We start from the raw sequence: 14,751 nt of genomic DNA on the forward strand, positions 1-14,751 counted from the left end.
TTTTTTTATCACGCGTGTGCAAAACACAATGCACCCACGCGATAAAAACTGAACGGAACGCAATCGCAGTCAAAACTGACTGCAATTGCATACCTACCCGCACGGGTTTGCCGCAATGCACCCGGGACGCATCCGGAGCCAAAACGTGATGTCCGTCTGAAAGAGGCCTAAAGCTACTTTCACACTTGCGGCAGTATGATCCGGCAAGCAGTTCCGCCGATCTGGATGTGACTGAAAGCATTTGTGAGACGCATCCGGATGCAGATCCATCTCACAAATGCATTGCAAGAACAGATCCATCTCTCCGCTTGTCATGCGGACAGACGGATCCGTCTTGTATCTTTTTACACATTTTTACCGGTCTGCGCATGCGCAGACTGGAAGGACGGATCCGGCGTTCCGGCATTTTGAATGCCCGATCCGGCACTAATACATTCCTATGGGGAAAAATGCCGGATCCGGCATTCCGGCAAGTCTTCAGTTTTTTTCGCCGGAGATAAAACCGTAGCATGCTATGTCAAAATGACTGAACTGAAGACATCCTGATGCATCCTGGATGGATTACTCTCCATTCAGAATGCATGGGGATATGCCTGATCAGTTATTTTCCGGTATAGAGCCCCTGTGAAGGAACTCTATGCCGGAAAAGAAAAACGCTAGTGTGAAAGTACCCTGAAATATTAAGTTTAAATCCCCCCTTTCCCATTTTACATATAAAATATATAAACAATAAATAAACATATTACGTAGCACTGCGTCCTAAAAGTCCAAACTATAAAAAAAATTTAAAATATCTCCTATGCGGTGAGCGCCGTAACAGAAATAAATAAATAAAAACCATGCGAATCGCCATTTTTTTGTCACCATGTCACCCCCAAAAAATAGGATAGGACTGTTCTATTATGGGGCGAAAGTTTCATTAAATGCAAAAAGCATGCAGCTTTTTTTGGTGTTCTGATCGGCATAGCGTTGTCACGATACCAAAATTTTGATTCGGTTTCGATTTGGAGACTAAAAATTTAATTTGGCTTCTAAATTTTTAAGTTCAGGAGCCAATGGCTACTAAGTATTTGTTTTAGTCTAGAGCACTGCACCCTTTCCCAATTTTACATATAAAATATATAAACAATAAATAAACATCGCCACGTACGAAAAGTCAAAACTATTAAAATATAAAAAAATTATAATAATCTGCGCAATTCGCCATTTTTTAAAATGCAGAATGCACGTGGCTTTTTTTTTTTTTTTTTTTTCGCGTGGTATCGAGTATCACAATACTTTTTTATGGTATCGAAACCGAATAAAATTTCTGGTATCGCAACAACTATAGTTACAAGTACAGGTAATATGGTACAAACAGGATTACGAAGAGCACAAGTCAGTTACCGGGTAGATGAATATTCCGTTGGGTTATGATTAGTCCTTTGCTGTATTCACATGGAGGGCAGTGAGGTCAGCTGGTTGCAGGTTTCTCTAAACACATGGCACGATGTGACCCTCCTTCAGAGAAATGACACGCCCACTTGCTGGCACAAGCCTTTGAAACTGGATCACCTCCTCCTCTTCTGGGCTGGCAGCTAAGGACCCACAACAAAACCCATTAGGGCCCATAGCTCCAGACCAGAACATCACATGGGGATGGTTCTGGGACCAACAGATCCGCCTGGGTTCCGGCTACAAGTAGAGTCGAAACATGGTACCGTTATTTGGTTTCTGTGGGGAGGTATGTATATCTCCCTTCCCTGGCATCCCACCACCAAACTAAGACCATGGGCATGTTCATTGTGGCCACCGGTACACAAATATGTATCCGGTTTGCGCCTGTGATGGCCGATTGATTCATAATTCCTTAGAAATCGCTGGTTACATGCTCTCTGCTAGATTTGATTGAACTGGGGAATGGCTTAGACCCCCTGCAGTGAGGTTTTCCTGCAGGATCCATGCTGTCTAAATGGAGTGTGAAATTGTCGACAAAGGTGGCCTGCAAGAAATTTCCCTGCCATATGGCTGGGGCTTTGAAGCAGGCCCCCCCTGTGGAGTTCACTACCTCTGCTATCTTTCAGCAAATGGCGGCTGTGGGGACATAGCTGACAATAAATATTAATCCATATTCCTCACACATTCAGCATGGCAGAACATTCCTCAGACAATCATTAACCCCTTATTAACCAGCCTGTTTTGGGCCTTACTGACTAAGTGTTTTTCTTACTTTTTTCATCGTCTTGTTGCAAGAGCTATAACTTTTTTATTTTTCTTTCTATGGAGTTGTGTGGCTTGATTTTTGCTGGCCTATAACAGATCTGATTGATTTTAAAATGCAATGCATTATCCCTATAGTCCGCAAAAACGGGTTCCGTAGTTCCGTGATCCGTGTCAGTTTTTTCTTCCGTGGGTCTTCCTTGATTTTTGGAGGATCCACGGACATGAAGGAAAAAGTTATTTTGGTGTCCGCCTGGCCGTGCGGAGCCAAACAGATCCGTCCTGACTTACAATGCAAGTCAATAGGGACGGATCCGTGTGACGTTGACACAATATTGTGCAATTTCAAACGGATCCGTCCCCCATTGACTTTCAATGTAAAGTCAGGAGTCCCTATTATACCATCGGATCTGAGTTTTCTGCTAAGCCATATTCTAGACAATGCTAGGACTGGCTGTTAGGAAGGAAGGAAGGTAGAAGCGAAGCGGCAGAAGAGAGAAGAAGAGAAAAGTGCTACAGAAGAGCAAACCTGGAGGGGCCAGAGCAAAGACCGGGACTGGAGAGACATGAGAAGACCTCTGTATAGTAACTACACTGTACTGTAGAGGGATAGGAATTTGTGGTTTAGTTACCAAGTGGTCTTGGGAGTAACTTTATTATTAGTAGTAATTATTAGTAATTGTTATTGTGTACAAGTCTCTCCGTATGTGATATTATTTTTGTTCCTTTATACTTTCATATATACTCATCAATAATAATTGTAATAATAATTGTAATATCATTATTCTCACATTGCACAATATATCTATTTTTCTTTATTTGTATAAGCAGAATCTTAGAGACCTCTCTGCTTTACTTAGTGGTCACTACTCACCTGGGCGGTTATCTGCAGGAATGTCCTCTGTACTCTGCTCATCACCCCTCACATATGTCTCTGTAGGATTAATATTGTTCAGATCTTCACCCGGATTCACAAGCTGTGAAAGAAATATTGTAGAAGTCATCAGAAGGATGGAGAAGTCGTGTGGAAGGCTTTATATGACCTGAAAAGATCAGTAATTAGAATGAGGACCAAAAATGACCGGACAGCAGGAGTTATCTGATCCAAATATCTGCAGGTCTACTGTATAAATCCAATCTGATTGCTTCATTATTCCAACCAGTTTACAATGCAGGGAGAGTAGTCCTTATATTCCATCCCTAACATTACATTGTGTATATAACATAACATTGTGTGTGCACTTGTTGCCCTTGCTGGCCGCCCCAGGACTGTGAAGCCGGTAAGCCAAAGTTCTTTTGGTCCGTGGCTTATTTTCCTCCTTGGAATAGGCATAATCATCTGCTCTGATGCAGCCAATGACTGGATTCAGGGGTAACATGTCCACAAGATACACATCACCACTAAAGCCAGTCATTGGCTGCAGTAAAGCAGGTGACCATGCCTGTGTCGGCGAGGGAGCAAACAACATTTACTGGAAGATGGACACACAGGAGCTGGCACACATAACCGGAGCTAAGGGTAGCAGGTACATATGAATCTTTCCCTAGTAGAGGCTTCGGGCACATGTGGAAAGTTACTTATTCCTGAACAAACCCTTTAATGCTGTCTTCCTGTTCTATCTAGAAGTTTTGGTATGACTGCAGGCATGAAGATACTGTACCTACCGTAGTAAAAGGGACAATGGAGAACACAGTACAGGGTAGAACTGATTATCATCACTAGATCATCCTGATTATCCCTCTCTATAGTATAAGGACAGAAGAGGTGAGAACTGATTATCTATCACCACTAGAACACCCTGCTTATCACTGTTTATAGTAAAAGGACAGGAAACGTGCGAACTGATTACGATTATATTATATGATTATTACTATTATTAGTACCTTCCAAAAGCCTCTGTACTTTTTTTTAACAAACGCTGCACGACTAGACTTATCGCATGTATCATTCAGGGAGCATGTGTTATTTCTCCCAAACACAAAGCAGCCACAATGTTCCTGCAATTGTCTCTGACCACCTTGCCCAGTTGGAGTTAGGAGAGGAGACAGCCAGCGCAGTTGTTTGCTGCTTGATGCACTTTATAAAGTATTTGGCTATGTGGCTACTATCACCCAGGGACATCAGCTCTAAAACGGCATGGCACCGCTTCACATGATAGGAAGAAGGGGGAGTGGGAGCGATGTTCTGCCCTGCTTCTGTTTGGGACAGGAAGGATATCCATGGAGGAGGCCTGATAAGTGCCTGGTGTCGGAACAAACATGGAGGTGTCAATAGGACCTGGCCTTCTTGCTACAGTGCTGCCTCGCTGCAAAAAACATTGATCTAATGGGCTGTGAAAGGCATGAACTGTTCCAGTCTGTAGCCGTTGCTCCAGGTGTCCATTGTGTGCACCTTGCTACACACCTAGAATTGCAAGGAGTGGCCTACATTCACCGCCACTTGAGAGTACAAAGCAGGGATGGCTTTTTTTGAAAAAATGCTAGCTAGATAACTTCTAGTGAGGCTGATCACATGCCATTAGCCCCCTAAAGGCAACAGAATCCACAAAGTGATACCACAGACACTGCACCACCAGTAACTTGTGCAAGCAGAGTCACTCCCATGGCTTATTGTAATCTGGCAGATCTTGCACAGGGCATTGCTTTTGTTTTCCAGCACCGTGGAGAACTGCCAGACAGGAGATACTTGCACACTGCACACAGAGGCTAGCTGCAGCCGAGCTTGTTTTAGGTCTGGCACGTTTTCAGCCTGCGACCACAGTATCATCAGAATCACCAGTTCCCAAGCTGACAATACTAGAAGCAGATAAGAGTAAAAGAGTCCGGCACTCGCTTGTTTAGATAATCTTGCTGTGATTTATTGTCACATTCCAGTGACGCGTTTCGGCATACAATCTGCCTTTGTCAAACTTGTCAAAAGTTTGACAAAGGCAGATTGTATGCCGAAACGCGTCACTGGAATGTGACAATAAATCACAGCAAGATTATCTAAACAAGCGAGTGCCGGTCTCTTTTACTCTTATCTACATGGGACGCCGGCCCTGAGACACGTGCACCGCTACTCCACTTCAAACCGCAGTGCCGATTAATATATTGTAATACTAGAAGCAGATCTGGCCCTGGCAGGTTTTGGGAGGTTCTAACTGTATTTTGCCTTCACTCTGTATTGCTGCCACTGCCACCATCCTCTTCCTCTGATGTCACCTTCTACTCAGCACCCTGATCTAGGTCCCAGATCCTGTCCATTACACAATCATTGTAAGGCCTCTTGTACACGAACATTTATTTTTCTGTTTACATTCCGATTTTTGCGTTCTGTATACGGACCGTATATGGAACCATTCATTTAATTTCAATGGAAGGTACTGCACACTGACTTGTGGTTCCCCCTCTGGGGAACCCTGAGACCCCCTTCCGGAGGTACACAACAAAAGGGGACATGTCTCGCAAACATGCTGGGCTACAGACAACAACAGACCAGACATATAACAATAACAACTAGACAAGACAACAAACACCCATACATAAACATCACCAAACATATGCAAGGGTAGTGAGAGGAACGAAGACAATGTGATGACATCGGGGAGACATCAATGTCCAACCAAGTGGCCCTCAAGGACTGGGCAGATAAAACCCAGGACAGGAGCCAGCTCCAGCGACAGCAAAGGATGGAGTACAACTGACTCCAGCCTGGAAGCCACAGGTGATAAAAACCAAGTGGCCCCACCCAGCCAGGAAGTTAACCCCTCCAGCACCAGACAGGGGAGGAACCAGGAGAATGGGAGCAAAGCACATACATGGTGCGACAAGGCGTTGCCCGTGGCAACAGGCATGCACGGCAATGTGTCACGGCGCACAACAGCGAGGCCGTGACACTACCACTGCCCCTACCACCACCAGTGCAGCTACAGGCACCACTACTCTTACTACCCTACCACAAACACAGCTATGCATGGGGTGCACCTCCTTCCCCCGAATCTCCTCCTCATGGTAGTCTAAACGCTGAGCCATCTAGTCCACAATTCCATCCTCTATGTCCTCAATAATATTAGGAGCCAGAGAGAACTTTGGCCAACTACTACTACTCCTGGCAGGTACTGATACTGCTGGTACAACATACATTCTGACTCTGGGAGGAAGAGACATGGGTCTTTCGTTTTGCACTCTTACATTTCTCAGAGATTTTATTATGAGACTTATAAATGAAAAGTCAGGGGTTTGGTACAAATTATTTAACAGTACAAGCAAAATGGCAAGTGTGTTTTTTGTAAATTTAAAGACAGTGGCACAATTAAATGTCTCTCCACTTCTACAAGCACACTCCACACTGGTATTGACAATTTACTTTGGGAAGAATGAAGTGAAATGTCTTAGAACTATGTGTTTAATATCAGTGGTAAAACAATGAAAACTCTGTACTAAAATGTCTTTGAAACACAGTCTGATGTACTAATATGTCCACTAACAAAATATAACAATGCAGCGTTTGTTGTAAATTGTCTTTGAACCAGGTGTTTAATAATATGGATACTAACAGAGGAGAGTAAAATACTAAACCGACCCATAGATTTAAAGGAAATACATGAGGCTGTGAGGACAATTCGGGGTAATTCCTTCCCAGGGACGGGCTCCCGTTCGAAATCTATCGCCAATATGGAGACACAATTTTGCCAATGTTATTACAGGTCCTAAATAAAACTTATCAGACCGGTGAGCTCCCCTCATCTTTATCCAAAGCTGTGATTCTAAAAAAGGACAAGGATGAAAGAGAGATCCGTGCGTATCGCCCGATATCTCCTTTAAATACAAACTATAAAATCTGTGCAAAAATATTTGCTAATAGACTAAAGGGAGTTATAGATGGGTATGAACCCAATCTGATCTGGGTGAATTAACCTAAGAGATTGGTATAATCAAGCATACGTAGAGCTTTCCTAAATATGCAGGATGAGCGGGGAGGTGGTTCCCGCTCCATCCTGTCATTAGACACTGAGAAGGCGTTTGACAGGGTGGAGTGGGAATACATCTGGAAGGTAATGCATAGGATGAACCTGGGTAAATATTTTATCAAAAGGGTACAGATCCTATATAATCACCCTTAAGCTAAAATTAATATTAATGGAGTATGGTCTGAGCAAATAGAGCTGCACAAAGTGTGGGGAACTGTACTCATTTGACCAGTGTACAGAGGCAGGGACACCAAAACATTCAACAAAAATACTCTTTATTTAGGCTCTTCATATCAGTACAGCCAGTACAGTGTTACCTCCATACTGAGACACACCTAAGATCCAGCAGCAGGATTAAATAGTATCCCTGGACACGAGCATGCCTCAAGTCCCGGAATGGAACATGCGGAACAGGCACCCACCTAACACATTGCCTGTTCCCAGTAAAAGTCCGCCCTGAACTAGCTGAACCAGCTACACTATCTATTTTCTGTGTCCACCAGCTAACTTAGTGGACACCTAGACTAGGGCTTTTACTCCACCAAGGCCGGGCACCTTGGTGGCACATTCATGGTAAGCAAGCCGCTTTACAATGCTTCCTGCAACATTCTGGGTCACACATATCACCCCTCATAGATGATTACTTTCCCCGCCTTACATACCCCCCCTTTGTTCAAACCTGTGGGGGTGAACACATGCCATACAGTGGACTCTGGACAGGGCGTCCGCTTTCTCCTGCAGCGTCCACGACCTGTTTTCAACTGTAAACTTAACATTTTGCATGGAGAGGAACCATCTGGTGACCCGAGCATTCCTCTCCTTCACCTGTCTCTTCCACGCAGTGCTCCAGACTAAAAAAAAAATATCAAGGAGCCATTGGCTCCTAACCTGAAAAATTTAGGAGCCAAATGAAATTTTTAATCGCCAAATTTAAAATACATAATATAGCTGGGATGCTTAGGAGCATGGGGTTTTCGAAGCTACAGCCCACGCAGTTTAAGGAGTTGTACACTCATTTCCATGACCTGTCAGACTAGCCAGATTCACGTTGGTAATCCCTATGTGCTGGGTCCCGGCTCATTCGCTTCCCGGCCTCCGCTGCTTGTCTTGGGTTTCTCCATGAAAAACGTTTGGCTGCAGTGGCATCAAGACAATCTCTGGCCACAGTGGAGATCTGCTCCCCTTGCATCACATGACAATTTAACATAATGCACGGGAAGCAGTGGTCAGTCATTGGCTGTAACGCCGTCAAATAGGAGGTTTTCATGAAGGGACTCAAGACAAGCAACAAAGGGTGGGGAGCAAACGAGCCGGGACCCCGCACTGGGCTTTAGGAAAGTATGGTCACCAACAAATGTCCTGCCAGTCTCAGAGGTCCAGAAATTAGTGTATCCAAACCCTTTAAGGAGTAATTTTTATATTTTTCTTTAAGGGGTTTCAAACCAGTATTATTATATATGTGACACAGAATGGGTTCAAATAAACTATCCCCACTGCACTCCTTAAAAGACTTGAGTCGCCACTGTAACCAGTGACCACATCAGCAGGCATCACGTGTTGACGGGACCAGCATGTCAGTGGGGGTGGGGGGAGGGTAGCTTTTTTTTTTTTTACATAAAGAAAAAATATAACAGATACAAATATAATACTTCACGAGCCTTACTCTTTATTCTCAACCCCTCTGCTGGCCGGTCAGTGAATGAAAACCTCTTGTTTGCTGTTGTTTCTTGAGGAAAGATTGCCCATATTCTAGTGCTGCTCACTGTGTAACTGTGGCTGGACATGGACATTCAGTCTGTGAATGTCAACCTTAAAGGTTTCCATTCACTGCCAGCAAGCAGAGATGTAGGAAAGCTAGGGGACCTCCTCTGCAGCTGAACTAGCCTGTGCTTAACCCCTTATAGGCTGCTTCAGTGCCCTTTTCCCTCTTTTTAACTCTACCACATGTCTTTGGCACAGAAAGGAGTCGTTAAGGGCTCTCTGCCCATCACCCACGTGTCAGTAAGGAGCCGTGCACGGACATCGCCGTCCTTTTCTAGAACGTGCGCAGTATAGGCAGCAATCTCTCCTTGTCAATCTGTGGGCCTTGGGACTGCTGAGCGAACCCCTAGGCCGGGGGAGTCCCATTGTTTCATCCTTCTGCCAGCAGTAACACGGACTGACGGGAAGGCTGAGGGCTGATTGCTATTCCCTATGTGGAGGTGAATATTGGTCTTGTGAAATAAGGGGAATAGATTATATGATTTATGATCAGAAATGGTTACTAGTCTGTGCATTGATAGGATTGCGCTGGTTTCACACCGGAGTCTGTCTGCAGGAGCTCTGTACTGCCAGGGTCGCATAGCATTATATTGATTTATGATGCTATGTAACCCTTACAGTTCTGGAATGTATTGGATAACACTGACTGCATTAGGGCAGTGTTATCCAGTACATTCCAGACCTCCAAGGGTTACATAGCATCATAAATCAATATAATGCTATGCGACCCCGGCAGTGCTATGCAGACCAGGACAGCGAGTGTTAAAGCAGCACAGCCGGTACTTATACTTGTTCTTATGGATCTCTGCCTTCTCCTTGTGACCCCAAAAGGGCCCAGTCCTATAAAACACACTAATAAATCTGCATACGGGTGACTCGCCTCGTGTTATCAGCCGTGGATTGTGCGGCCCTAGTTGAAATGTCTCCAGCAGCTCAGCGCCACAGCACAGACTCAACTCCAAAACTTGCCAGACTGCTGGAAATGGGAGCACAAGATGCGGCAACCCAAGCCACGCCCACCATCTATGCCGGGTAATCTGAGGGGCGGATCTTCACCCAGCAGACGTCTGCAGCGTGTGTCTGTCTGCTGGATGAAAGCCTTTTTTTTTCCTTAGAGGCAGAGCAGCGAGCGGAGGGTCTAGGCGCAAATTTAGCAGTTCTAAGTCGCATTGGCGACCATTTTGGTCGCCATCTGGAGCCCTGCCACGTGAGAGGTGAGTGATCGGTCACCAGGCGGAACATCCTCCCAAGCAGATAATAGCGTAGCGATTCAAGTGCCCATTTGATGGCGAGACACTCCCTCTCCACTACACTATACCTAGATTCGGCTTGCGTTAGTTTGCGGCTCAGGAAACTAACAGGATGCTCCTCCCCGTTAACCCCCTGACACAGTACAGCACCTAGACCTACTTCAGAGGCGTCTGTCTGTACAATAAACTCTTTATTGAAGTTTGGTGTAACTAGGACAGAGGTCCCACACAACACCGACTTCAGTGACCTAAAGGCCTCCTCTGCCTGAACACTCCAGCGGACCATCACAGACTTCCGTCCTTTCAGGAGGTTCGTTAATCGAGAAGACAACGTGGGGAAATTGGGAATAAACCTCTGGTAATTTCCCACTAATTTCCCACTACCTGCCTCTTCGTAAGGGGTATGGGCCAGTTCTGTATGGCATCTATTTTATTTACCCAAGGTTTAATGACTCCCCATTCAATTACATACCCCAGGTACCGAGCTTCTTATAACCCTATTGTACATTTCTTCGGGTTGGTTGTCAACCTCGCTTTCCGGAGAGAGTCTACCACCGCCTGCACCTTGGGTAAGTGACTCCCCCAGTCCGTGCTAAACACTACAATATCATCGAGATAGGCCGAAGCATATTGACGATGGGGCCGGAGCATGATATCTTTTAACCGTTGGAAGGTGGCCGGAGCACCATGTAAGCCAAAGGGCAACACCTTATACTGAAACAGCCCTTCGGGGGTGACAAAGGCCGTTTTCTCCTTTGCAGCCTCCATTAAGGGCACCTGCCAGTACCCTTTTGTGAGGTCCAAGACCGAAAAGTATCGTGCTTGCCCTAACCGTTTTATCAATTCATCGACCCGAGGCATGGGGTAGGCGTCAAACTTTGATACTTCATTGAGCTTCCGGATCGTAACCTTCTGTCTGGTTTTGGTATAAGGACTATTGGACTAGCCCACTCACTCTGAGACTCTTCAATGACCCCTAGTCGCATCATCGACTTCACTTCTTTAGAGATGGCTTGTCGCCGAGCCTCTGGCACCTGATATGGCTTTAAGCGAACTTTGACCTGAGGCTTGGTGACAATGTCATGTCTGACTACGGAGGTGCGTCCAGTAAGTTCGGAGAATACATCTTTATTCCGACTCACAAACTCTCTGACCTCCTAAACCTGTTTAGTAGACAGGCCATCTGCTATCTTCACCGCAGAGGAGGCTTTCTGCAGGATCACTGGTGGAACCAGAGCCTTCCCCGCAGTCAAGACAGAGAGTGGGCTGTCCCCAAACATACTCTCCCTATCTCTCCAGGGCTTTAGTAAGTTAACATGGTATACCTGCTCTGGCTTTCGCCGACCCGGCTGGTATACCTTGTAGTTCACTGGTCCTACTTTCTCCATCACTTCGTAGGGTCCCTGCCACCTAGCAAGGAATTTACTGTCAATCGTGGGCACAAGTATCAGTACCCGATCGCCCGGGTTAAAAGTCCTTACCTGGGCGGCCCGGTTGTATACCTGGCTCTGGGCCAGTTGTGCCGACTCCATATGCTCCCGGACAATCAGCAGAACTGTCCCTATTCTTTCTTGCATTTTCTCTATGTGTTCGATAACACTCTTGTGTGGGGTGGGCTGTTGCTCCCATGCTTCTTTAGTTCAGTCAAGCAACCCCCAAGGATATCTGCCGTACAATAGTACAATAAAAGGGCGAGAACCCAGTGAAGGCCTGGGGCACTTCTCGCACACCGAATAATACATACGCCAGCAAAAGATCCCAGTCCTTCACATTTTTGGACACGGCTCTCTTGAGCATGGTCTTTAAAGTTTTGTTAAACCTTTCCACAAGTCCGTCTGTTTGGGGATGGTAAACAGACGTGTGTAAGTGTTTAAAATTTAACAACCGGCAGAGTTCCTTCATGACCTTCGACATGAAAGGAGTCCCCTGGTCTGTCAAGATCTCCTTAGGTATCCCTACCTGAGAGAACATGCCCATGAATTCTTTGGCTATAAGCTTAGCCGATGTATGGCGCAGTGGAATTGCCTCAGAATATCTGGTAGCGTAATCTAAGACCACCAAGATATGCTGGTGACCTCTGGCCGACTTATTTATAGGGCCTACCAGATCCATGGCTATCCTTTCAAATGGTACCTCTATTATTGGCATAGGTACCAATGGACTACGGTAATGGGGCTGGGGGCTGGTTATCTGACACACAGGACAGGACTGACAGAACCTCCTAACCTCCTCATATATCCCGGGCCAAAAAGAAAGTCTGCAATATTCGCTCTAGGGTCTTTTTCACCCCCAGAAGACCTCCCAGTACATGCGTGTGGCCTAAGTCTAACACCATCCGGCGGTAGGGCTGGGGTACCACCAGCTGCTCTATTACCTCTTGTTTCACCTTGTCCATCCTGTATAATAGGTCTTGATTAAAAGCCAGGTGGGGAAACACAGATTCTACTCCTTCTCTCGCCCGCATCAATGTAGGATCCCGGAGCTGGGCTGTCCCGAACGTTTCTCAGGACACCTCCAGGTCCGGGATGGTTGGGGTCTCTACCGTCTCACCAGCCAACACCTCTAGGGGAAACCTATCGGGATTACACTCTATATCTGTGGTGGTGACCCCCTATTGCTGGTACCCCAGCATCGGGCTCATGGCCCGGACAGTCTTCCCCCTTAAGAGAATGCGTACCGTTCTTCCACAGTGTCCAGAACATGGGCAAGTCCCTTCCCAAAATAGCGTCATAAGGGAGATGTCGCCCCACCCCGACAACATGTTGTAAATCTCTGCCTGACATGGACAGGGTAACCCTCATTGTGGGATACTGCCGGAGGTCTCCATGGATACAGACTATGGCTATTTACTGATTTCGCCTGGTATTTCTTCTGAAATCAGTGACTCATGCACAAGGGTTACCAGGCTCCCAGAATCCAGCAGCGCCATGACCGCGTACCCATTAACAGAGACCTGGCACAAGGGAGGCGTATCAGCGGCCAGCAGGGGTATGCACAGGCTATGCATAGAACGAGGACCGGCGAGCGAACCCGCAGTCCATGGGTTCAGAAGTCATAGGGCAGTTAGCCACAACATGTCCAGAGCCTTGGCAACGCTAGCACCGAATCACAGTGGCCTTGCGGGTCCCCGGGACTCGCCTCACAGGAGTTTTGGTAGCGTTCCCCCCCATAGAAGGCCGGGCCCTTGCTCCAGGCTCCCTAGCATGGGAGGTGGGCTGGCGTGTCTCTCTCAACTGAGCAGACCCCCGCATCAAGTCCTGGGTCGCCATATACCACTCGACCAGGTTAACCAACTAATCAAGGTTGCCTGGGTCTCCTTGGCCCACCCAGCGCTGTATGGCCCTCGGCAGCGTGCGCACAAAACGGTCCACTACCACCCGCTCAATCATTTGTGAGGGACTCAAGGTCTCTGGCTGGAGCCACTTCTTCACCAGGTGCAGCAAGTCATATGCCTGAGACCTGGCTGGCGGGGTCTCTGAAAAAGCCCACTGGTACACCCTTTGTGCGCGCACATACGTGTTAACCCCCATCCGAGCCAAGACCTCACCTTTAAGTTTCTCATAGTCCTGGGCGTCCTCACGACTGAGGTAAAAATAGGCTTTCTGGGCGTCTCCTACCAGGAATGGTGCCACCACCTCAGCCCACTGTTCAGATGGCAGGTTTTCCCGCTGCACCATCCTTTCAAATACCGTGAGGAATGCCTCCCCCCCATCCTCAGGACTCATTTTCCTCAGCGCTGACCGAACTTTCTGTAAAGGGTCTCCTGACACCCCGACTGCGTACCTCTGTTGATGGATGCTCCCAGTGCCTCCCGAGGACTCCAAGCACTCCACTTGACACAGATAGCACCACAGGAACCAGGAACAGGAACAGCTCTTACAAGAGCTAGGAATAATAGCCAGGGGAGTATACACATATAGCAATCCCCATACACATGAGACGAGGCTCTATGTGGAATGTAAAATAACAACTCTTTATTTGAACACACAGCATTGATTTATACACATCTTCCAACAAGGTTACCACCCACAGGGTTTTGTAAAAACAGCCAATCGCATGCATTTACAGTATTGACACCTTCCCAGCAATTGTACACAAAACCCCCTTCCCTCTGTCTGTAACGCAATCAACAAAATACAATGAGTATTGTCTTTGACGCAATTAACTAACACACTGGCATTGTCTGAGACGCAATTAACTAACACACTGGCATTGTCTGAGACGCAATCAACAAAATACAATTACCAAGCATGATGTCTAACTTAAATCAGTCACAGACAGAACACACACATTTTTCCCAAAACACAGAAAACACCTCAAAACCCCACATATCCCCATAATGTATACATCCATGGATAGCTCTGATCTAGGTGAACAACATATCCAGAAAATCACCCAGATCTGAGCAGGGGTTCCCGAATTCCATGGAAGTCACATTCGGTCTGTCTTCTCCTTCAAAGTTAGTATGGCCTTAATCCTGGGGCAAGAGGCTGGCAAACAGGCCCCTCCAAAACCCAGTGGCGAGGTTGGTTTCGCCACACTTTATCTCTGGCAGCAGACGGAAACGGGGTCACTGCAGGTGGGGTTCC

The 14,751-nt window shown here is 46.5% G+C and overlaps 1 protein-coding gene across 1 annotated transcript in view; it reads right to left on the reverse strand.

The window, feature by feature from the left end:
• Window positions 1-11,739, reverse strand: part of LOC122941906 (oocyte zinc finger protein XlCOF6-like) — a 31,124-nt gene extending 19,385 nt beyond the window's left edge. The window contains exons 1-3 of the mRNA XM_044299403.1: window positions 11,644-11,739; window positions 11,118-11,319; window positions 3,074-3,130 (exon numbers count right to left, since the gene is read on the reverse strand). Of these exons, the coding sequence (XP_044155338.1) occupies window positions 3,074-3,130; window positions 11,118-11,319; window positions 11,644-11,739 (355 nt within the window). The remainder of the gene's footprint in view (window positions 1-3,073; window positions 3,131-11,117; window positions 11,320-11,643) is intronic.
• Window positions 11,740-14,751: the final 3,012 nt, after the last annotated feature.

This window comes from Bufo gargarizans, chromosome 6 (assembly GCF_014858855.1).
Source record: "Bufo gargarizans isolate SCDJY-AF-19 chromosome 6, ASM1485885v1, whole genome shotgun sequence".
Classification (NCBI taxonomy): Eukaryota; Metazoa; Chordata; class Amphibia; order Anura; family Bufonidae; genus Bufo; species Bufo gargarizans.